At 33.6% G+C, this 25,643-nt stretch overlaps 2 protein-coding genes and 1 pseudogene across 2 annotated transcripts; 2 read left to right on the forward strand and 1 right to left on the reverse strand.

Moving 5' to 3' along the window:
• The first annotated feature begins 9,855 nt into the window (after positions 1-9,855).
• Positions 9,856-13,178, forward strand: LOC120195124 (annotated as a pseudogene).
• A 3,399-nt stretch (positions 13,179-16,577) lies between these two features.
• On the reverse strand, positions 16,578-20,195 carry LOC120194904 (serine/threonine-protein kinase PEPKR2-like). The gene is made up of 4 exons (XM_039197076.1): positions 20,037-20,195; positions 18,811-19,684; positions 17,679-17,975; positions 16,578-17,322 (listed from the first exon to the last, which is right to left on the reverse strand). Exons 2-4 carry the CDS (start codon positions 19,559-19,561, stop codon positions 16,964-16,966), a joined length of 1,407 nt encoding a protein of 468 aa, XP_039053007.1. The 5' UTR covers positions 19,562-19,684; positions 20,037-20,195; the 3' UTR covers positions 16,578-16,963.
• A 1,295-nt stretch (positions 20,196-21,490) lies between these two features.
• LOC120195138 (phosphoribosylaminoimidazole-succinocarboxamide synthase, chloroplastic-like) lies at positions 21,491-25,223 on the forward strand. The gene is made up of 12 exons (XM_039197239.1): positions 21,491-21,877; positions 22,026-22,127; positions 22,210-22,339; positions 22,958-23,050; positions 23,131-23,219; positions 23,351-23,437; positions 23,982-24,065; positions 24,188-24,277; positions 24,436-24,486; positions 24,577-24,623; positions 24,837-24,894; positions 24,967-25,223. Exons 1-12 carry the CDS (start codon positions 21,557-21,559, stop codon positions 25,024-25,026), a joined length of 1,212 nt encoding a protein of 403 aa, XP_039053170.1. The 5' UTR covers positions 21,491-21,556; the 3' UTR covers positions 25,027-25,223.
• Positions 25,224-25,643: the final 420 nt, after the last annotated feature.

Genomic DNA, 25,643 nt, shown 5'->3' on the forward strand with positions numbered 1-25,643 from the left:
CGGAAAAAAGGATTCAAGGGTGGACTAAAAGATTGATGTCGTTTGGAGGCCGAGAGGTGTTCATCAAGTCGGTGGTTCAGGCACTTCCTGCTTATGCTATGACTTGCTACCTGCTTCCGGAAGGGGTTATTGAAGACATTAAATCACAAGCTAGATCTTATTGGTGGTCCGGAAAACAAAATTCTAGAGGTTGGGCTATGGTTGCATGGGATAAAATTTGTCAGCCTAAAAAATTTGGTGGGATGGGGTTTAGGGATCTTAGACTGTTTAATGTGGCGCTGCTTGGGAACCAGATTTGGAGATTTATTCAGGATGAGCAATCATTGGCGTTCAAGGTCCTTAAAGCGAAATACTTCCCGAGCTCGTCGTTTTTTGAGGCTAAGCTTGGGGCTAATTTTTCTTATGCTTGGGCAAGTCTTATGAAGGCAAAAGAAGAGCTCAATGATGGATTTTTCTGGAGAGTGGGTATTGATAGTGAGGCTCGTATGTTTGAGGATAATTGGGGGGATGCTAGCCCTTTCAAATGGAGAGAGAGATACATGGATAATGCTGATCAACCGGTTCGGGTTGCGGATTTCATGATTCCCGAGTGTGCTAGGTGGGATGAGCCTAAGGTGCTCGGAGTGCTTCGGACGGAGGATGTTGCGCAAGTTCTCAAGACGTTGATTGCTCCGATTAGAGGGGATAGGATGTTATGGGGACATCATTGTTCGGGCTTCTATTCAGCTAAGTCTGGCTATAACTGGTTGAATCTTCGGAATAGCCCGACCTTGGTGGTGGTTGGAATTTGGAACGGAGTGGCTAGAGCACGGGTTCTTCCAAAGATTAGAATTTTTGGATTGCGTATTTGTCATGAAGCTATCCCAGTGGGCGCTAAATTGTTACAAACAAATCTTGGAAATGGTGTTTGTCCTCTGTGTAATCGGGAATTGGAATCGATTTTGCATGCTATTAAAGATTGCCCTAAAGTTAAGTCGGTTCTTGTGTTGTCGGGGCTTTCTCCTGTGATTGTTGATTGGAGTGTGAATTCTCCTTTATCTTGGTTGGCCTTTGCTCATTCCAAATTAATCAATGAAGGTTTCGATCTCTTCCTTGCGTTGCTTTGGAATCTTTGGAATCGGCGCAATAACTTGGTGCATAATGGGGAGTCGTAATCGGATAGGGACATTATTATTAGTTCCTCGAGTTTGATTGGGGAGTTCAATAGTGTGTCTAAGGCAGGTGGGGTTTCAAGGGATGATGAAGTTATCCGCCGTCAACGGGTTTGGTTAAAGCCGGTTCAGGATGAAGTGAAAATTAATGTGGATGGGGCTTTTTGCAAGGATTCTAGAGTTGCGGCCATTGGTGTTGTGGCTAGGGACTCGTATGGTATGGTGATTGGGGGTTTAGCTAAGAAGATTGAGCCTCCATTTTCGGTCGAGTCATCGGAAGATGCTGCGTTTACGAAGGCATTCGGTTGGCTTCCGAGAATGGGTGGAATAAAGTTGTTATTGAAGGTGACGCCATATCCATTGTCTACAGGTTGGCTAATCAGGTGACGAGAAAGATTCAGGATTTCTCTACAATTGGATTGGTGCTCAATGAGGCTAGACAAATGTTAGTTAGATTTCCTACTATTAAAGTGCATTATGTATGTAGGGAAGCTAACCGTGTCGCCCATTCTCTTACGCATTGGGCTTTATCGAACAACAATCCAGTTTGGTTTTACTTTGATGAACGTGATTGTATCAAACAAGTTGTTATTGATGATGCTATTGGAATATAAGATTTTACCACTTCAAAAAAAAAACAAAACAAAACCAATAATAATAATAATAATAATAATAATAATAATAATAATAATAATAATAATAACAATAATAATAATAATAATAAAGCAAGTGAAACCATAATTTGCAGAGACTTGTTTAAATTGCGTTTATAATAATATGTAATTAAACGTTTTTTAAATGTGATGTTTTGTTTGATTAAGCATCAAAATTTCTCAAGTAAATTTTATAAATTGTGAATTTAATATACGAATCCACCATATGTGGGGTTTCCTCTATTTTTTGGGTTCTATTCAAAAATATTTTTTTATTTAAATTGAGGTTTATATAGATATATTATTTTATTATGCTGTAATAATTATTTTTAATTATGTATAGTTTATTTCTTATCTAGTTATATTAGGATGATTCTTCTATGCTCGACGAGCGGCGATGAACACCACTAATGATGAGCACCGATAAATTAATTTATAAAACCTTAAAATTATAAAGGACTCAATGTATAATTATAAATTAGTTATAATTTTAAAGGTAAATTGTTTAAAATAAAGGGTAAACTATACCAGTGACCATCTAACTATTGCCCCTTTTCATTTTGACAATAATTTTTAAAATTTTCTCAATCAGGTCCCTTTTCATTGTAATTGTATTTGTATCCATTTATATATATATATATGAGTTAATTGCATCACACATCTCAAACTATGACTCTAATTTCAAACCAGTCCCTAAAATTTAAACATTTCAATTTCATCCTCTACTATCATTCTAAATTAGTGCTTAAACTTTTGAAAATTTCATTTTTATCCTCAAAATGTAATCTTCAATCTAAATTAGTCCCCTAACTTTTTAAATATTTCAATTTTATCCTAAATTATATGTATATACTAATCACATCTCTTGTTAATTCATTAAAGCTAAATTATATGTTTGAAAAATTAAAATTTAAGCTAAACTATGGTTGAAATGGATTTCATATTCAGATGAATTTGGGGATGAAATCGGAATCTAAAAGTTTAGGGACTAATTTATATGAGATTCTAGTTTGAGGATGAATTGGAGTGTCAAGGACTAATTTAGAATGAGAGTCCTAGTTTAAGGATGAAATTAAAATGTTGAAAAAATTAAGGAATAATTTGAAATAAGGGTCATAGTTTGGGGACATAAAAGTAATTAACTCAAAAAATATATACAAATCCACTCTCTATAAATGCGGGATTCATGTAATATTTGATTATTTTTATGATTCGATTTTTGATGGACTGGTATTAATACAATTATTTTAAATGATATATTTTTCGAACTTTCCTTTTTTTTATTATAAAAAATGCTATCCGAGTGAAAAAAGTTGAGTTTAACTCGAACATTATGTCACGGATTCGTTGCATCTATTTAAAGAGCCATCATTAATCTAAAGCTTCAACCAACATTGCCACTAAAACCTTAATCATTTCACGATTCCTTTTAGTTCGTAGTCTTAATTATGTTTAAGACGCGTAATACTGTTTTGAGTGCTAAAAATGTTTATTTTCTCATAATCCATTCACTATTATTATGTATCCTATCCACCCTTTTTTAATTTGACAATAATCAAATATTTATATGTTATAATGAATTTTCCAGACTTTTCTGATTTCAAGGCTCAATAAAATAATGAAATTAATTGAAAAATTATTTAAATAATTTAATATTAGAGTAAATTACGTCTACACTCACAAACAATATAATTTTTTTTTCACCCCATTTTTGAAATATCATATGGACTACTAGAGATGAATTACTTTTGTCGCTTAGGTGTTAACTTGGAACGAGAGAATGACACGACCCTATAAGAATAGTGTTATTTCACTGCCATTGTACAAATAAAGCAAGTTTATGCCATTGTTACTGTGGAGGATTTTTTTTTGTGGCCAAATTTTTATTTTAATTGTTTTTAGTTTTGAATTTGTTTGGTTTTAAAGAATATATGGTGAGAATATTAGATACTTAATTTGAGGGATTTGTTAATGATGTTTTGAACATGAAATAAATATTTGTTTTTGTATAGTGTCCTAAACTTAAAAACATGAAAAACCAATTAGTAGTAAAAGGGCGCATTCTGCAATTTTTTTATTTGGTCATGGTGGAGATATAAGCACAACTCTGGGCATGACACGGTTGGCATGACAGTTTCTAGAAGGTTTAGTCAGCGTTTTCTATAAGCACGAATGGATTGGCTGCACGTTTCTGGAATTCGAATTTGAATTAAACTCAAGTTTAGGATAATATTTTAAACATTGTATTTTATCTTTATATTTTAATTTAAATAGATGTTAGTATTTCAATTAGGATTTAAGATGTTATTTAAATATTATTTTTTATCTTTATTTTAGGTATTTAGTTTAAATAGTTTTAAGTGTTTTAATTAGTATAAAATATATTATTTTAGGAATTATCTTTAACTTGTTTTAGGAATTTGAAGGTTATAAATACCCTCAGTGTGAGCATAGAAAGGGGATCTGAGAATAAATATTCTTTTTCTCTCTAGTTTTCTCTCTATTTTCGCATATTCCTTTATTTTCCTTTAAATTTCGTTTTCGAATATGCTAGTATGACATTGGTCGTGTTTAGCTAAGCCGAGGGTTAAGCGAATGCTCAATTCCAAACGTGAGAATTGTAAGAATGATTAGCTTATTGAAGCACATTCGACTTCCTAAGAACACGATTAGTAAAATTGTTTGCTAAAGGAAACTGAGATCGGAATCAGTTATTGTTTAACAACATATCCGAGTCGGCTGCAAAAAATTGTCCTTGTAGCCGACGTGAATTTTGAAGCAAATATTTGTTTCGATGATCGAGAGATTTGAGGCAAAGCGAAGTCTGAGGCTATTTTTCACTATAAGTTTCTCTTATTTCAATCTCTTTATATTATTTACTTATTATTTTTTAATTTATTCCTATTTTTATTTTAAAAACAACTTTTAAAAAACATCTTTTTTTATATTTACTATTATTGTTTATTATTTTATTATATTTTCCCTTTATTTATTATTATTATTTGTTTTGTTTTGTTTTATTTTTATCTTTAACATTTTTTTATATTTTACTATTTTTCTTTTATGAAATTTAATTTTTCTTCATTTATTTTTTCTTTGAACATTTTTATTTAACATTTTTTAAATTAATATTTCATTCTTTGATTTTTTTTTAAAATTTAATTTTATTTGATATTTCTTTTATTTTATAATATAATGTTTTCAAACTTTTAGAGGTAATTTCAATCGATCAAAGGTAAGTAATTCGAAACCGGGTCTGTAAATTTTAATTTTAATTTTTATAATTAAGACAACCGACAAATTAAAATGGTACCAAAAGGGCAATTTAATGGTGCTAATCCTTCTTTGACTGTAATCGACTCCCGAATCCGACATACTTCTCATAAAACACAGATCATGTAAGATGGGGTCCGATCAACCTAAATATTTTTAAATGATTAGTGGCGACTAACGTGTTTTATTAAGTCGAAACTCAATTCCGAACCCAACTCGAAAGACGGCCAGACAATATTATTTCTATTAAGAGCTGTATATTTTATATTGAATGGTAAAAATTAAACCATCATGAGTAGTTCATTGATAGAAAACGTTATTTTTGTAAAATCGTGTAACAAAAACTTAATTTTACTAATAATCCAATGATCGTGGGTGTAATTGACCATTAGTATTATTAGGTGATTGCCTATTTTTCTTTTTTTTCCGAAAAGAAGCCATGTTAAAAAGATGGAATGGAAGAATGTTGCAACATTTATAGTCAAATTAAGGTGCGAAATTAACCAATCGATTATAGTGGGAAACTTATTTTCTTTTAGGTAATTTTGCATTTTTAAAAAAAGTTTAATAATGATTGAATATTACGTAACAATGAGAAAAGGATAAAGAATAAAAAGGACAATAGAAAAAGGAGATTAGGACCAAAGATTCTATCATTTTATGAAGAGTTAATTGCATTAAGCATTCTTAAACTATGACACTCGTTTTAAATTGGCCATTGAACTTTTGACATTCTAATTTTATGCCTAAGTTATGACTCTCATTTAAATCATTCCTTAAATTTTTAAGTATTCCAATTCTAACCCTAAACTATGAACCACATTCTATATTGTCCCCCAAACTTTTGAATGTTTCAATTTCACCAACTTTTAAGTGATTTAAGGATTTATTGAACATTCAAAAACTTGAGGACTAATTTAAAATGAGAACCGTAGTTTTGGAAATGAATTTAGAATGTTTGAATGTTTAGAGACCAATTTAGATTGAGAGATAGTTTAGGAATGAAATTAGAATGTTTAAAATTTAAAGACCTAATTTAAAATAAAAGTTATATGATGACATATAATGCAATTAACTCTTGTCGAACGAGATGCTAACCTCATCAAACACCCAAAATGCAAAGAAATAATTTTTTTGACTAATTGATGGCTGATGGTTAGAGTTTTCTGAAATTATTTAATAATTTTGTATTTATAAAGCACAAATCAAAATAATCTCTATGATAAATGAATTGTTATTATATCGAATGTTGAGAGTTATCTTTGATTAAATACTGTCATGAACTTACATTAGATTATTCAAACAAAATATCACTTAAATTTATGCACATTGGTTAACGTTTTTATTCGTTTATATTAAAGCGTATTTAAAATATTGTTATCGTATAATTTATTTATATACAACATAAATAATTCAGTAACATGGAAATTATATGTATTTGAATAATCTAAATTTAAAAACTATCGTATTATATATTATATATATATATACATCAAAACTCTCATTTGTTAGGTTTAAGTTAGTAGATTTATATTACTATTATTTTGTATCATTAAGTTTTAAAAAGTAAATTGTTGTAATAATCAATAATCAGTTGGTCTAGTAGAATGAGATATTAGATCCCTTAAGCAATGTTAGGAGTTGAATCTTGGCGACTGCAAATGAAGCAAACGGATTAGGAGGATCACCTTATTTTTACAATACCCGATCTAAATTAGTCGAACAATAAGATACCGGTGATTATAAATAAAAATGTTGTAAAGATAATAATATGTTTATTCTCTTCGTTAGACAACAAGAAAGGGAAGGACATCGGGAAGGGAAATGCCGGCTAGTGCTGAACACGCGGATCTGTAGCACGTGGAGAGGAAAAGACATGACACTACCATGTACGCTCTGTCAGTCTTTGCCCTCTATGCAGCAGTTCTCCTGTGTTAGAGATATTTAAACTTAAATTTTAACGGAATTAATCTATTAAATTACTTTTTTCTGATTAATTGATATTAATTTGGACACTTGATTAATGATTAATAATTTTTAAACTATAGTTATAAGTTAATTTGATACTAAATTAATTAATTAACTGCCTTAATTGATTAATTAAAAATATTAGATATTAGATATTAAATATATTATTTATATAATACTTAACTTTAATACAATTTTTCGGTTGGATTTATTCTATTAAATATTAAATATATTATATTTATTAATTAAAGTATAAATATTTATATTAACTGAACCTACGGATGCAATACTCTTATCCTATCAAGCTTAGGAATACTTTGCAGCGAATGTCGCTCATCGTAAATATCACTAGAATGATACACGGAAACATATTATTAATTAATTTTTTTATTAAGTAAATATAAAAAGGTTAAATTATACTTTTTTTTTATATAAATTATCAATTTTATTTCGTTTTAGTATCTAAATTTTAATTTTTTAAATCATTATGATAATACTTATGTGACATGACATGCTATTTTTTAATTATCACGTTATTTTTTCTTTATTAATCAATATTTTTAATTAATTTTATTCACTAATTAAGTATAAATATATAAATCATTTTGTTCCTAGTATGAATTTAACTTAGGTCTATTAAATGTAGGGATGGCAACTCAACCCGAATCCGACGGGTTCCGACCCGACCCGACCCGATTGGGTCGGATTTTTTTAAAAAAAATTTGGGTTCGGGTCGGGGTTTTTTTAAATGTACTGTTCGGGTCGGGTCGGGTCGGGTTTAGGGTGAAAAAAATCCGACCCGACCCGACCCGAAAAAATATATATAATTTTATCCTATATATTTAGGGATAATTACAATAATGTCCCTCCATATATAATTTTTTTCAATTAAGTCACTGTTTTCATTGAATAATTTTTTTTTATTATTTCGGGTCGGGTCGGGTCGGGTTTCTAAGTCATATATTCGGGTCGGGTGAAACCTTAATTTCTTCGGGTCGGGTCGGGTCACGGGTGAAAAACCCTTTCTTCTCGGGTCGGGTCGGGTGGCCCAAAAACCCGACCCGACCCGACCCATTGCCATCCCTAATTAAATGAGTTATAAATCACTCAACCATTAAACTAAAGTAGTCATTTGAATAAATTTCATCACATTTTATATTTAATTTATATAACGTTATCACTACAAAATCAATATTTTTTTATGATCACAAGATTCAAATATGAGACACTCTAAATTAATGACCGAAAGCTTAGTCACTCAACCATAATACGAATCTACTTTTATTATATCAAACTTATTACTTATTTAAATTAAATTAAAAGACTAATTTTTAATTTATTTTAAAATTAAAAAATTAATAATTATATTTTCTATAAAGTTTATATGAAATCATTACAAAAAAATATTTATAATATTATAAAAATTTATTTAACTTTTAAAAGTATATTATTTATTTATTTATTTTAGATAACATTAATTATTTATTTGAGATAATATGTTTTTAAATTATCTATTTAATTTTAGTGATAGTTGGATGCTAAACGTGTAATTTATCGTAAATTTTAAATTATTTTAAATAAAAAATTAATATAATTTTAAAAGTTAAATACATATTTTTATAATATTATAAATATACTTTTTATAATGGTTTCATATAAATTTTATAAAAATAGATAAATTATTTAATTATTTTTATTTTTAAATAAAGTAAAAATTAATTTTTTAATTTAATAATAATATAATTAAGTATTAGGTTCAATATAATAAAAAAATTCATACTATGGTTGAATTAATAACCTTTCTGTCATTAGTTTAAAGTGTATCATATTTAAATCTGATAGTAATCATCGAAAATATTGATTTGTTGATGATATCGTTATGTGAGTTAAATACAAAATATGATGAAATTTATCCTATTGACTAGCTTAGTTTAAAGGCTGAGTGATTTGTATTTCATATAAAAGGCACACATTTAATTCATATTACGAGCAAGAATAATTTTTATTTTTTTTTCTTCATCAGTGGTAACACATGTCACCACCTAATAAAATATACTCACGAATAAAGGAAAAAATGACAATGTAACTAAAAACAATAAAAAATTGTATAATACCACATAAATATTACTGTTAATCGTTTGTTTCAAAGTGTTACTTTAATAGTGTGTTACGGTGTAATTTGTATTTTTAATATTTAATTATTAAGAAAAATGATAAGGTAATTAAAAATGATAATGGTGTAGAGTACGGTGTGGATGTTTACAATTAAGCTTAAGCAATTAAGATGACCAAATTTTTTCGGCTTTGCTATTCGTTGAGCCGGAGAGACACAGAATTATGTTAAACCCAGTCCTTCACGTTTCTAATAAAGACAAAATAACCCCTATAAAATGTATACACCCCTTGCCTTGTATCTACCTAAAAATATTATAATAGATAAAATAAAATTTAATGTTTGAATTAAACATTTTCTTCAATATGATGCTTAAACATTTTGATTCATATTAATTTTTTTAATTTAGCATTTTTTTCATTTTAATTCCTGATGTAGATTTTATTACACATTTTACTCTTTACTGAAATCTAAGTTCAGAGACTGGATTTCATATGAATATTAATGCAAGTACCAAATATATTGAAAAAATGGAAAAGAAAATTAGAGAAGTTGATTTACAAATAAAATGAAAGATCAAGGGTTTTCTCCAAGAAAAACCCTAATTAATTCTTACAAGTGGGCAATTTTAGAACTATTACTAACCAGACTAAAACCAACAATAATTTTAATTAAAAAAAAAGAAAGAGATGAAAAAAAAAGACCGAAGCTTGTAAGAAGAAAAAAAAACCCAAATAATGGAGGATAAGTGTGGAGAGACATTGGATGTTGCAGATGAAACAGAGAGAAAGAGGCATGAGAATCCCATTGCTCAGAAGAAAGATAAAAAACAACCAAAAGAAAATAATTTAAAATAATACTATTCATTTGCTGCGTTCCTTTACAATGAATCCATGTTCCCATGATCTGAGAAGCTCAAATCTCAATTTCATATCTCAACGCAAAGAAAGAGAAAAACAAAAGACAGTAAGGGAAGATTGTCTTTAAGATTATAAGGCAGCGCGTGTTCTAGTCTGTCGTGTGAGACAACAGGGCGGAACAAAATGTCGGAGGACGACGAGAGGCAGCTGTCTCCGCCGTCGGATCTTGAGTTTGTTTCCAATAAGGCGCGGAACTGCAACTCCACTGGATCTGGTTTGGGTCACCCGGAGTTCCAGTCGGCGTACCCAGACCAGGTTCTGGAGAACGTGTTGGAGAACGTGCTCCACTTCCTGACATCGAAGCGGGACCGAAACGCAGCTTCATTGGTTTGTAAGTCATGGTATCGGGTCGAGGCGCTGACTCGATCCGAGCTATTCATTGGGAACTGCTATGCGGTTTCGCCTGCTCGGGCCACGGCCAGGTTCGCCAGAGTGAGGGCTCTTCACCTGAAAGGGAAGCCCAGGTTTGCGGACTTTAACCTGATGCCGCCTGATTGGGGAGCGTACTTCAATCCCTGGGCTTTGGCGATGGCCAAGGCTTACCCGTGGCTGGAAAAAATTTATCTAAAGCGCATGTCCGTGACGGATGACGATCTGGCAACACTGGCCGACTTGTTTTTAGGGTTTAAGGAGCTCGTTCTCGTTTGCTGTGATGGGTTTGGAACTAGTGGCCTTGCTATTTTCGTTAACAAGTGCAGGTATTCTTCTTTGTTGTTGCTTTTGTCGCTGATAAGCTTTTTATTTACTATTAACTGCCTGATTAGATCCCTTTTTGGTGTTAAAAGAGTAATTGTTATTGGTTTATTTAGTAAGGAGTAGAGAAAAGTTTGTTGCTGTATTAACATATTTTTGATCTGTTGGTTGTGTTTATAGATTGAATGTTTTAAGATATGTTTATGGTGTTCCTTGATCTGGGTATGAACTGGAATGTGAAAATGTTTTGAGTTTATGGAATGTACCATCAATGGATGAAAGGAGAGTTTGAGGGTAGGGTATGGATAGTTGATTGCCGTATTTCTGTAATTGCAGACAGCTTAAGGTGCTTGATCTGATCGAATCTGAGATTTCAAACGATGAGGCAGATTGGATATCCTGTTTTCCTGAGGGTGAATCGCATCTTGAGTCCTTGATATTTGATTGTGTGGAATTCCATATAAATTTTGAGGCATTGGAAAGGCTGGTGGCTAGGTCTCCTTCACTTAAGAAGCTTAGATTAAATCGATATGTTTCAATTGGGCAGCTATACCGCCTGATGGTTCGAGCTCCGCAGCTTACACACCTTGGGACAGGGTCCTTTAGCCCTTCGGAGATTGCAGGGCAAGGTGATCAAGAACCAGATTATGTGAATGCTTTTGCTGCCTGCAAATCCTTAGTTTGTCTCTCTGGGTTTAGGGAAATAATTCCGGATTATCTGCCTGCAATATACCCTGTTTGTGCAATCTAACGTCTCTGAATTTCAGCTATGCTAACATCACTGCAGAACAACTTAAACCTATTATAAGCAAGTGCCACAAGCTCCAGGTTTTCTGGGTATGACATTGATATTTTATTCTATAAGCTTTTTGAAGAAATTAGGTCTTTGAAGTTGACCTTAGCTTCCATTGTGCAGGTTCTTGATTCAATATGTGATGAAGGACTTCAAGCAGTGGCTGCGACATGCAAGGAATTACGTGAGCTTCGGGTTTTTCCTCTCAATGCTCAAGAGGATAGTGATGGCCCGGTTTCTGAAGTTGGCCTCCAAGCTATTTCGGAAGGCTGCCAGAAATTGCAATCTATTCTGTATTTTTGCCAGCGGATGACTAATGCAGCTGTGATAGCAATGTCCAAGAACTGTCCAGATCTTGTTGTTTTCCGGCTATGCATAATGGGGCGCCACAGGGCCGATCATGTGACTGGAGAACCCATGGATGATGGTTTTGGTGCCATTGTCATGAACTGCAAGAAGCTCACTCGCCTTGCTGTATCCGGATTACTGACGGATAAAGCTTTTGACTACATTGGACAGCATGGGAAATTGGTTCGCACGTTGTCGGTGGCCTTTGCTGGAGACAGTGATATGGGCCTTAAATATGTGCTTGAGGGCTGTCCACAATTGCAGAAGCTTGAGATTAGAGATAGCCCATTTGGAGATGCAGCTCTGTGTTCCGGTTTGCATCACTACTACAACATGAGGTTCCTTTGGATGTCCTCATGTGGGCTAACTCGCCGTGGTTGCCAGGAGATTGCTCGAGCCATGCCTCGCCTACTAGTTGAAGTGATTAGGTCTGCTGATGAGGAGGAGGTGGATGATGCTTTTGAAATATTATACATGTATCGGTCTCTTGAAGGGCCAAGAACTGATGCACCGAAATTTGTCACCATCTTGTAGGTAAACACGGTTCAAGAAGCTATTTCAAGTGTTCTCATGATAGATAAAAAACAGGATTAATCTGTTTCACGGGGAATATTAATATGGCAAGCATCTTTTAGATAACCCCCCCCTCCGTGTATTCCAGTCAACCCAACAAGCAAAGTTGAGTAAATAATTTCTGCTTCAGACTTGGGTTGTTATGGTTGCATTGAAATCAGATCCCCAGGTTAGGTAGAGCTTTCATTTTTTATAGGTTCATTTCAAGGACTTTGGATGAGGGGACTAGTGATTGAACAGGATGTCTTTGTATGTTCAGACCACCAGATGTTGTTCTAGCGGTACTGGTTTAAATTTTATGTGTATTTTTGTTTTCGTATTCATTTCAATAATTGAAGTTAGCCAAAAGAGAAGGTAGGAGGGTGTTATTGAACTATTATATGGAGAGGCAATGATGCATGTTTTTTGGGCCAAGATCGCCTTAACTTTTGATGTAGAGGTGGTCGAAGAAATCGGAGATTTGAAGCAGCCAAGTATTTTTCCGCTCTCTAAAAGATAAGACTGCTCATTTGGATTGAATCTGTTGTTTAAGCTATAGCTTAGTGACTTAAAATCACAGGCTTGCACTTCTTTTTGCTTCTTTCTTTCATTTTCACCTTGTTTCATATTTGTGGTGGCAGCACCCGACTGTGAATTTATTATTGTTCTTGTTAGCAATGTGAGATAGGTATGGTGTATGGAACTATCGACCATAATACATTAGCAAGGCTGTTGCTTCTTTTTGTTTTTATAATATATAAAATTCCCCATTTCTCCCTCTAGAATGTGGAATGATTAAACTGAGAGGAAGGGCCATTAATTATGTGTGGAAAGTGTTGTATAAGTACACATTGCTGGTCTCCCCACTATGTGGGGTTCCATGTTCCATCCCATTTCTTAAGAAAGGATTGATTGATGGATGTATGGTGGATGGTCATCATAATTTCTCACCCTCCATGAAAAATTTCATCGACGGTGTTGGAGCAGTCTATATATTCTGCTAGCTTTGTGTTTGATCTTCCTATATCAAGGGATTTGACCAATCATTTTGATGGTTAGTATGAAAAATCTACCGCCATGGCAGCTAGGGAAGTAACAAAGAAAGTAAAGCTTATGATCGATGTGGTATCTGATTCAGCAATTGAATAAGTGATGGGGAAGCAAAGTTTTTGGTTCTTCCTCTACTGTTTCAGTGTCCATTTCCATGGTAGCCTCTGCTTTTTTCCCCTTCTCTTTTGCGCTTTGATTTGATCATATGCCTTGTAGTTTGGCTTTTGTTCTTTCTTTATTTGTCGGGCAACTATCCATGTCTCAAAAGAAAAGAAAAACAGTGATTATGACATAACATTTAGGTCCAAGATCTTGCCAAACTATTAGAGAATTGGGAAATCACACATGAAAATGCCCCATTTTGATTGATCTATTTCTCCTACTGGAACATATCTTATCTGATCCCATCATTTGACAGACTTGACTTCATTATTTTAAATTGAATGAATGAAGGGCCTTAATTTATTAAAACCGCCTTCTTTCCCTGTTTCGGCTATGGCTTCCACATGCTATCCAACACTACAGTACTCATGCTGCTGCGTGCACCTCACCATCAAGCTTATAATAACAGCAAAAACAATAAAATGCTTAAGTTGTACGGACAATTAAGTTGAATCCCAAAATTCTGATTTGATAACAAACTGAACAAATATGAAAATTAATCTAAAAAAGGAGAAGAAAAGAAATAGTGCACTATGTAAAGCTACTTTTGGAGTGACAAAAAGTTAGTGTGCTTTGAACAGATTGGTGGATAGCCCAGCACCAGTGGAATTCAATATTAATTTATGCATTAAACTAACAGAGGTGGAAGTAATATTGTTATTTTACTTTTACAAATACACACACACATATATATATATATATATGTGTGTGTATAATAATAATAAAGAAATTGCGTTGATAAACATTATAAACAAGGCCGTGACACAAGCAAAAAACCTGTTGGTGGGGTTTAAGCTAAGCACATTTATGGCTGAACAGAGCACCATCAGCTTGCTTTCTCTCTCTGTCTACTGCTGCACCCCTTTTACTCGAATATCTTCAATTCCCACTTTTTTTCCTTCAAACTTTTGTCTTGATTTAATTAACTTAATCAATTAATACAATATTTTAAGTACAAAACTCTTTTTCAGTTGCACTATTTCCAGGATTGATCTTGCTTTTTTCCCCCATGATCCCAACTTGGAAGTGAACAGTGATCACAGCACCCTTCCCTCCCACTTGTTTTTTCCTTTACAAAATCGGTGCTTTAATTGAGGTTTTAAGGGTATTGTAGGGAAAGAAACATGGGTTTTCTTTAACTTGAAATGTATGTGATATACCTAAAATAACACCTACCAAAAGCAGTAAAGATTGGAGTTCATTTTGATGTCAAATGTCAAATATTTTGCAGCTCCAAAACTTAAATTCAATATGAAAATTCCCATATCTTCTAACTTTGAATGTACTGTTGAGGTTGACAAATGTATGCACTCAACTCAAGCAGTCAAGCTCTTATTCTGTCTCTTTATGGATGGAAAACACTTATCTATGACCATCAGAATGAGCCTAAGCTGTTATGCAAACCATATTTTAATTATGGTAAAGTGAATTTGAATGATTCTTTTCCTCCTTTTCTTTCTGTTTGAAGGTAGGAAAAGTCGTGCAACCCATCAAGTTGATGTTTGCTGAATGCAAAAACATAAAGCTGTTGAAAACAATCATAGTCCTCAAGGATTGAAAGCACTAACCATTCTAAGTCATTTGCAGACCTTCCACTTTCAGAAATTCCTTTGATGCCTATTTTAGTTGAACAACTCCTCTAGCATTCCATTACACAAAATAATACCCACAACCATCATCCAAAACACACTTTAGCGAACCATTTAACATCTCGATATTTTGAAGGATTTTCCTGATCACCTTCAAATCTTGTTCAGTTGTAGTAGCATATAAGAGATGCTGAGCGGCAATTCATTGTAGGCATATTGGGTAGTTAATGAACTCGAAGTGCTTTTTTACAAGCTCAACAACTTCATCAGCTTGATGAGTCTAACTGTTGCACTAGTAGGATCAAATACACTACAAAGCATCCAATTGGAGCTTCCAAAGAACTGCTGATTGAGAAACTTCATTTGAATCCAATGCTATTAGATCAGCATGCTAGAGCTCAATGTGACATCGTTGCCATCCAACTCTCTAACAGTTTAGCTGGTATTGACTGCCACTGCCTTCCCTTCCAAGGATGGCAAAGAAGAGGCTCATAAGAACGTGATAACCAACATTCAAACTTGACAATAGTTCTGGATTCTAACCAGATAGTCCATCCTTCCAAGTACTAGCTGCATAACCTCTATTTGAAGATGCCAAGTGAACAATAAAACCAATCGCACAAGCTTCACAAAGTTCCTATTCAAATAAATACCAGCTCTGGAATGTCCACAACCTAACATCACTTAGAATAGAAGCAGAGCACTAAATCTACTCACAATCAGCCTTTTTGCATCAGTGGTGTTTGAGGATCAAAAAGCTTACACTGGTTGAAGCCATGAACTGGTGTTACTGCCAACACTTGCTGTATCGTCTACTTCTTTTGGAACTTCCTTGAATGAACTTGGTCGAATGATGACCCCAAATCCTCATCCACCCTCACATTATAATCATCAAACGAAAGCCTCAAACTATACGAGTTATTAAGCCTCAAAAGTGAAGTTCTTGTTGCGTTTCTTGAGTCGCTCTTTTAGCTTCATTAATACCAATCACGTTGTCCACATTAGCGGTTCTAGAACTGAATCTTGTTTCGTCGCAGTAAAGCAACCAATTACTAGTATTTTAATTCAGAAATGTCATTTAAAACATATTGCATTTTGACAAATATTCCAGACTTGCAAAATAACCTCTTCAAAATATTAAATTCAATTAATTTTGGGTCCTGATCATTTCAAAACAGATGTTGCGCTTTTTCAATAATCCATGGCTTTAATTAACGTGTATCGCGTTCATGCTCTAAATCAATGTGATTAAAAAAATCAGGAAGAAAGACTTTTATACGAAGCATCCAATCGAAGTAAATTTCAACCTTGTTTTCCCGTTACAATTAAGTCCTTGCTATCCATTAAGATTGCTTCCAGAGCTGTCAATATAAAACATATCTTTGTAAGCCTATGCATACTTTCTACAAGACTTAGCTATGTCACTCTCCACTGAAGCCTTCAACACACGCCTGTACAACTGAGAAACATCACTTCTGTACATCAATTCTCCTAAAACAATTATTTAGTTAAACAACATGGCCTGGAAAGCCAAAAAACTTTGCCAAGCGATAACACCATAAGGGATAGATTGATGTCTCAAGTTAATCCACCATAAGCATCATTTGCCACTGAAATCGCATGCGAGGTAAGTTAAATTCTAAGTCCCAAGCTTAAAAAGCAGCGGAGATGACAATCATGTTAGCATTGTCAGCCAGATCAGAAGGCTCTACAGAGGTTAGCAGTCAGATTAGATGAACACTGCTGCTCTATAGGTCCTGTGGGACTGCAAAGTCTGGTCCTCTTTGGTTCAGATATCCTCACATGGGAAATTGCCACAGCAAGCACATCTACCACACCATTTTCATCTTGTTCCTCTGATTTGCAGCTAGAGATGTGACATGTTAAGAATGATAGTGGACCCTGTGTATGGAAACCACCATTTATCCTGCTCATGCTAAGCTCAGCTCCAGGAGAATGGGAAACTTGGATGGAAGGTCCTACTTGATTCTTCGACTTCGATTTGATGGATAATGTCTTTAATGAGCGCTCAGTGTAGAACAATATCCATGGATGTCCTGAAGTTGGACAGCTCAAATGTCAGGTATGAAGTCTAAAGATAAAGCTTTTGAAAGAACTGTAGGAGTAAACCCCAATTCAAGTCCCAAGACAAATTTACAATTTTATACCAGATAGTTTGGAAATATTCAAATAAAGATACAAAAAGGACCACAAAATTTGAAATACAAGATGAGTGGCAGAAACGATCCTAAGAAGAAAAAATCATGATGAAAATAGATCAATGACACACTGTATATAATTGCAAAGTTACATGGTTCACAGAAGAATACAAGAGGCTAATTTGCATTTTTTTTACAAAATAATGTATCAGTTGATTGCTATACCATTTAAGAAAGAGAAAGTTAGAGCTTACTCAATGCTTCATCAGCAGTTATTCTTGATGAAACATCCCTGGTCAGCATTCTAGCAAGCAGATCACGTGCAGGTTTAGATAAAGATTCCCGTATTCCCGAGTGAAAATCAAGATTTACATTCATTATGGCCTCAAATACCGTCTTCAAGGAGTCTCCTTGAAATGGAAGAACACCAACCAAAAGCACATGTAGGAGCACACCTGCACTCCATATATCTACCTTCTCAGAATAATTTCCCAATAGAACCTCAGGTGCAACATAAGCCGGACTTCCAGCCAAACCAGACAAAACCTGGCCTGTAGTGAATAGTAATCGCGTCACACAAAAAGTTTAGGCACAGCTCAAAAGGAAACATGGAAACACTAAACAAAGCTTCCCAAGGCATTATGCTACTGCAAGCATCTTTTACCATGATCGAATCTACTTAAGCAAAAGAATAATAAAGGGAAAGAAATTAGCTAAAACAGTTTAGGATTAGTAAGTTTAGAACATCAGAACTTTGAAAGTAAATAAAGAAAAAAACTACTATGTTTGGCTTGTAATTCATGGATAATAACTATAAGTCCCTGCAAATCTATAGTTTTCAATTTTTTTTAGCAATTATGTTTTACTTTGGTTTCACTAATGGTGTGGTATGATAGGCTAAAACAAGACCACATTCCCTCCCAGGTTCAGTGACAGATATTGACACTGCTCAGTTGCTAAACATGATACCGATGGTTGTAGAAATCTTTATTGCTTGAAATTTTTATCATTCAATATAAATTTAAGCACCTTGAAATATAAAATCTCTTTAATCCTCTTCTTCAGCAGATTCTTTACATTAACCAACCAAGACACTGCTGAGAAAAGAAAATACATCATATTCTAGGCCAATGGCTTCTTAGATTCTCTTCATCAAGAAACAAACAGGAAGAATCCCTTCATGCATCACTCTCCATTTATGCATCTGCGCCAAGCATTTTGCAATCTCAAAATAAATATGCCATGCTTGATAAACATTGAGAAAATACCAACTTTATAACTTCATACATTGAATGTTGAGTTGCAGATAATATGCAAAACAAGGATTTAAGAGAATCAACACAAAGAAAAGGCAAATATTCTTCAAAGTAGGTGCCAGATATTCACCATTCGCAATTCTCATGGCAAGACCAAAATCTGCCAACTTTATCTTTCCTGAGGTTGTGAGGAGAATATTCTCTGGCTTTATATCTCTATGCACAACTCCCATCTCATGACAGTACTTAATGACTAACATCACATCCTTAAAAATATTAGCAGCACGTTGCTCTGAAAACTGACATTCAGCCATTTGGTCAATTAAACGACCCCCAGAGCACAATTCCATTACAAGATGGAAGCAGTCTGGCTCCTCATACACCGCCTGCAAAGTCACAACCCCTGGATGACCAGATAAATGCTGCATTATCTCTACCTCTTTGTGAACGGTCTCCTCTCCCTTAAGCAAGGTTTTACAAGCAAGCTCTACTCCGCTAGTCCTAGACCTGCACAACCAAACTGACCCAAATTTCCCCTGACCAATTGTATCACCTTTAACATAATCATCCTCGATCTTTTTCTTCCCACCACTTACTGTAATTAGCTCAATGCAACCTATCTTTCTCTTAAGACCTCTTCCCAGAGGGACCAGAGAGGACGCACCACAAGGTGGGGCAGTAGCAATGCCAGCAAGTCTACTTTTACACGAACCAACAGGAGCTGCATCCACATCTTCCTTGCACCTCTTTTTTATCCTCGCATAATCTTCTAATGAAAAATGAGACCTAATATTAGATGATCTCGAATCAAAAGCTGAAGCAAAATTTTCTGTTACCTCCGGATGTGCATTGGTTTCACTTCCTTTCCTTTTCTTTCTCATTAAGTATCAATTCAAACAAAGTTCTCCAAAGTTCGACCTTGCATGCATTTAAGGTTCCCAGAAATTACAGATAACCAATGAAATTACCCAATTTTATGACGCAGTCTCGTCTGTTTTTCTTCCCTGTAAATAAAAAAATAATGTGTCAAGATCACTTCAAAACCCAAGGATAGACAGAAGCAAATGAAAAAGCAAACAAGACAAGATAACCTGATTCCCTAAGCCGCAAACAGATGCGAGGCCCCAGTTAAGTTTAAGGTGTTAAAAGTATATCTTTAATTTAAATGGAACATTTACTTGTAAAAGGGAAAAAGAAACAATCGATAAACTCAAACAGTCTTGTTGGATTCTCATGGGGACCAGATAGAACCTATATCAATTCCTAACTTTACCATGTCATCATTAAAAAAAAAGATGAATTTAATAATAGAGATCAACTAAGAAAAAAATGGAAGTTTTGTGGGAAAGAACGAACCTTTAAACACATTGAGAAATCACCCAAATTGCACAATGGGTTGATAAGTGGTTAGGAAAACCCAAAAGAAATAAAGTGTCTGCGAAGATCAGGCAAGTAATGGATTGGCAAAATCCGGGGATGGAAATATTGGAGAATCGAATCAGAAAACCTAGAAACGTCCGGTAAGGAGAGATTTGGAGGGTGATATCCATTTATATTTATAATATGGGTCAACTACATAGATGATCACTTATATTTGTGTTTTATTCATTTTTAGTCACTAATTTCAAAAAAAATAAGATATTGTCACTTTCGTTATATTTAATTAAGGTATTGTCACTTTCGTTTATATTTAATTAAGATAGTATCATTTTCGTTTTTATTTAATTAATATGTGGTCGTTTCGAGTTATCTGTCGTTAACACCAATTAAATATTTTGATATAATCACACATTTAACCTTTATTATTTACATATTCTCTCACTTTAGTCATAATTTGATATAAATCTCATTTTTAACTATAATAAATGATAATATATTATTGAAAAAAAAACCAAAAATTGATCAATTTTTGTTTTGAATGAAAGGGAAAACATAAAAGCTAAAATAAGCAAACTGCTATACTGCCTGCACTCTAGGGCATCCTGATAGTATTGTCGACCAACATCTTCCAGATGGGACTGGAAGTATAGTAACCTAAACTCTTCCGATCGCGCTAACTTCATCATTCTATCCGTCACTGCATTGTTTAGAACAATCTGCCAAAGTATCCTAAGTAGATCCACAATATGTGGAATCAGGAATATAGTTAATTTCAATTTTTAATTTTTCTTATTCTATGATATTAAAATAGTGTAAAACTAATTTTAACACAAATTAATAAAAAAATATTTACGTTAATCATGTAATATAATCTTTCAACTCGGTACATACAATAATTATGGGTAGGAGACTTTACGGAATGTATTTTATAAAAAATGATACAAGTGCTATATTTAATTTAAATTTCGTAACATAGATTTAGGATATATTACGTTTCACAATTTTTATCTCATATTTTGAGGATATAAATTTGATCAAATGTCAAATCATATATAAAATGAGTGAAATGATAAAATGATCTTTAAAAAATGATTGATAAATTTATTTTAATAGATATAAAAAAAGTGAGAAACATGAGAATAAAAGAGAACACAAAATTATTGTTTATTAATTTCTTAATAAAGAAATTAAGTTGAATAATTTCAAAAATTAAAAGAGATAAATTTAGTACAACGAACGAGTATGATTTATAATTTAATTTAGCAATAAATAAATAATTTCATGATTAATTAATTATTATCATTTTTAATTAAGCATGCATGCATAAAAATAATTGAAAATATTAAAAACAAAGTCCTTTTTTTCAAACTAAGTATTTTTACCCTTAATTATTAGAACAGGCAACACTCGAGGCGAAGGGGAGGTGGCTTAAAGTCTCGAACTAAATTACCCTAGAAAATATACACAAAGCCTTGACAAAGTAGAAAAAGCTGAAAATGGCTCTGTGCTTGAGGACAACCTTAAACCCTCTCCCATCCCATCTAAGCCCCGCTAAAACCCTAACTCAGAATCCCTTATTCTCACCAATCTCTTCCTTTGAAGCAAAGCCCAATGCCAGAAAGTACCCTCAAATTTCTCTTTCGGTCAAGTCCAGCCAAGGCCAACACGACATGCGAACGGCATCTCTCGATGCTATGATCAATTCTGGTCGCAAAGAAGAAGTTTTTGCCTCCATAAAAGCCTCACTTCACAATTGTCTTTCAGAGACTAATCTTCAATCGACAGTCCCTGGTCTCAAATCCAAAACCAGAGGGAAGGTAGAAACAAAGGATTGCCTTTTCTTCCACCTTACGTATTCGGCATAGTTGAGATTTGAAGTTGTGCGCCTTTTCTTAGCAGCTATCTAAGGGTGGTGCTGAAAAGATGCGATTTTTTTAATAAAAAAAATTGGATTGATTTGTGCAGGTTAGAGACATTTATGATAGTGGGGAGTATCTAGTTTTGGTCACTACTGATCGTCAGAGTGCTTTTGATAGGATTCTTGCCTCTATTCCCTTCAAGGGCCAGGTTTTTGCTCGCTACTTGGTTAATGGTAATATTAACAGTAGTAATTTAGATGCAGTATCACTGTTGGAGTATCAATTTTCAGGTTCTTAATGAGACGAGTTTGTGGTGGTTCAATAGAACTCAAGACATAGTTCCTAATGCGGTTGTGTCAGTACCAGATAAAAATGTTACAATTGCCAAGAAATGTTCTGTCTTTCCAGTTGAATTTGTTGGTGAGTATCTTTGTTATTCTGCCCATTCATTTTGTTACACTGTTACACGGAAGTCGGAGGGTGTTTAATTTGGTATCGAATTCTTTCACTGTTACAAACTTGAACTCTGAATTTCCTTGGTTATATTTCATGGTAGAAGCTATTCCAAATTTCAGCCTTTGGATTATGAATAAAGTTCCAATCTATCGATTAAATCACTCAACAATCTTTCCTTTGTTCACTCACAGCATGTAATATAGTGAAAGTGTTACATAACTTGTAGTTTTAATATATTTGATTGAGGGTTAATTTTCATAAGTATGGAAGATAATGTCATAACTTGTAGTTTTAATATATTTTGAGGGTTAATTTCCATAAGTATGGAAGATAAAGACTTGCCAGATTCAAATAGCTGTTTTCAAACACTGTCCTTTGTCCAATTACAAAATTCGTATTTGGAATTGGTTTTGTATGTAAGTTCATTGCTTTTCAAATAGCTGTATCAAATGGGGGATTGAAGTGCCACGGATTCAAAGAAAATTAAGTTTTTCATTTTGATTGCCAACCTTATCATTTGGAGTTATTGCATTCAACTGGTGTAAAATCCTCTTCCTGCCTTGATTTTGATGATATATGCAGTTAGAGGGTTTGTGACCGGAACTACTGAGACATCACTCTGGACAGTTTACAAAAATGGAGTTCGGAATTACTGTGGAAATGTACTTCCAAATGGTGAGGCTTGTATTTTGTTAAATCACTTACTGTTCATTTGGAAATTATGCAATATGATGGTGAAATGATATATTTTACAGGGTTGGTAAAAAATCAAAAGTTACCTGCAAACATACTCACACCAACAACTAAGGCTGAGGATCATGACATTCCTGTAACTCCTGATGAGGTTGATCCTTTTTTTTTCTCCTCCAAATTTCAACTTTGAACTATATAGGGGAAATATAGGAATAAGATTCTTCTTTCTTCTATCATCTTACTTCAGTGTTTTCCTCTTCCCCTCACATCTGCACCTTCCAGATTATTGAAAGAGGATTGATGACCCAAGCTGAATTTGATGAAGCAAGAGAAAAGGCTTTAAGATTGTTTGAATGTGGACAGGTGATTTAGGTTCTGTTCATAAGCTTCACGCGCTTTCATGGTGTAATGTTTCATGATGCATGTAAGATAATATCAATCAACACTGGGAATTCTTAAGATGAAATCAAACGAATTATAGTTCATCATGTTAAAACTTAAAATTCACAAGAAAATTCATTAAAAAACCAGAATAGAATAAGAAGAAAAACAAACATTTGATTGTGCTTTGGCGTTTGCTAGTTGCTTCCTGCTCTGTTCAACTTCCCTAGTTTTGTTAAAACCATATTGTTACGACTCACTTTTTTACATTGTCTTTCATGCTCTGTTGGTTTTGAAAATGTTCTCATGTCAGGCACCATAGCATATTTACGTTTATCTTTGGTGTGTCTTTATGTATGTGGATGTTTGTGCTTTTGATAACGAAACACTTCCATCATATAAGTTATTAAAACTTTATGTATTATTTCATTATATATTTCCACTTGTACTTCATAGAGCTTCATATTGACTACTGTACTGTCTAATGCAACTGACATATAATTTGTATGATTTTGTTGAAAATGCAGCGTGGGCTTTGGAGCATGGCCTGATTTTGGTTGATACAAAATATGAATTTGGAAAGAGTAGTGATGGTTCAATCGTATTGATTGATGAGGTTAGATGCCATTTTTCTGACAGATTGCATGCTTCTGCCTCTCTCTCATATACACTTGATACGCACATATGTAAGCATCTCAAATTCACACAAACTGACAGGGGATTGTTCTGTAATTTTAGGTGCATACACCTGACTCTAGTCGCTACTGGATTGCCAATTCTTACGTGGATCATTTTCATAATGGTCTTGAACCTCAAAATGTTGACAAGGTGTGTGAATAGTTTCATACAAGTCTGAGTTGATGTTTAGGGACAAATGGTTGGTATTATTGCTAACTCAGTTCTCAGGCTTGTCTTATGTTCCTTGATAGCCAAGCGGTGGGAATATTTTCTGAATTTTAATATTTAATTGTTTGTGGAATCTATAGGAGTTCTTGAGATTATGGTTTAGAGAGAACTGCAATCCCTATGAAGACAAGGTAAGTCATCAAAAAGTTAAATTATATCGTCTTCGATGTCTGTTCATCTGAGGTTATATTGTAAATCCCATTTGATTATGCTATCCATAGGTGCTTCCTGATGCCCCTGAAGAACTCGTCTGCGAGCTTGCTTGGCGGTATGCTTTCCTTGTTATCATAGGCACAAAATACATGCCATTAAAAATTTAAAGAGAAAGGCCATAAAGAAAGCAATATCTTAATTCCTTTTAGTTCATTTTCTGTCATCGCCCTATCAATCGGAATCCACTGCCAGTGGCACTGTTTTTGACCCAGTTTTATGATTGTAATGCTTTAGTTAACCATTTGCACTGTGTTAACCTTACTACCAGATACATTTTCTTGTACGAGACAATAACGAAATCAAGATTCGAGATGCCATTGACGGAGGTAAAACATAGCTCTATGAATTATTATTGTTATTTTGCAAAGCGGCAGGTTATTTTATTTTATTTCTTGCAGGAGCTAATACATGATAGGATCTCGCGAAATGTTTCTTCCGCATTAGCATCTTTGCAGTAACTGAAGAAGAAAGATTGGATAAGATCTCGTGATTTTCCTAGGACGGTGGCTATTGTGAAACTTTGAATGAAGCCATCAATAGTTTTTTCCAAGCGTTTTTCTCCTTTGATATTCTGGTGGCAGATGAACTTGGGGGGATGGGCGTTGCGCCCTTATTTTTATTTCTAAATCTATAATAATTAGCACCACCACTTCAATGACGTCAAAGGAGAATGACCTTTTTGTCCTTGGTGGTTTTACCAATGAATAAATTACCATGCATTCATGACACTTCAAAGCTCTGCTTAATTAAATGAAAATAGTTATCAATCTCTCTAAATATAAATCTTTTTTATTGATAAATTAATTTGAAATGAATGTGGAGATTTATTATAATTTTGGGTGAAGTACATAAATGATCTCCAAACTAGGGAGTTATTTTATTGAGTTTTCGATTTTTAAAAGTTATAAAATAGTTTCTTGATTATAAGATGTTGTTTTGTTGAGTTCCTCAATTATTAAAAGTTATAAAATGGTCACATCAGCTATTGTGTTCCAAACTCGTCATTTATTGTTAAAAAAATGATGGCAGTTTGAACTGGATAAAAACTTGCTGACTAGGATATAATATAATATGA

This window comes from Hibiscus syriacus, unplaced genomic scaffold (assembly GCF_006381635.1).
Source record: "Hibiscus syriacus cultivar Baekdansim isolate YM2019G1 unplaced genomic scaffold, ASM638163v2 tig00117005_pilon, whole genome shotgun sequence".
Taxonomy (NCBI): Eukaryota; Viridiplantae; Streptophyta; class Magnoliopsida; order Malvales; family Malvaceae; genus Hibiscus; species Hibiscus syriacus.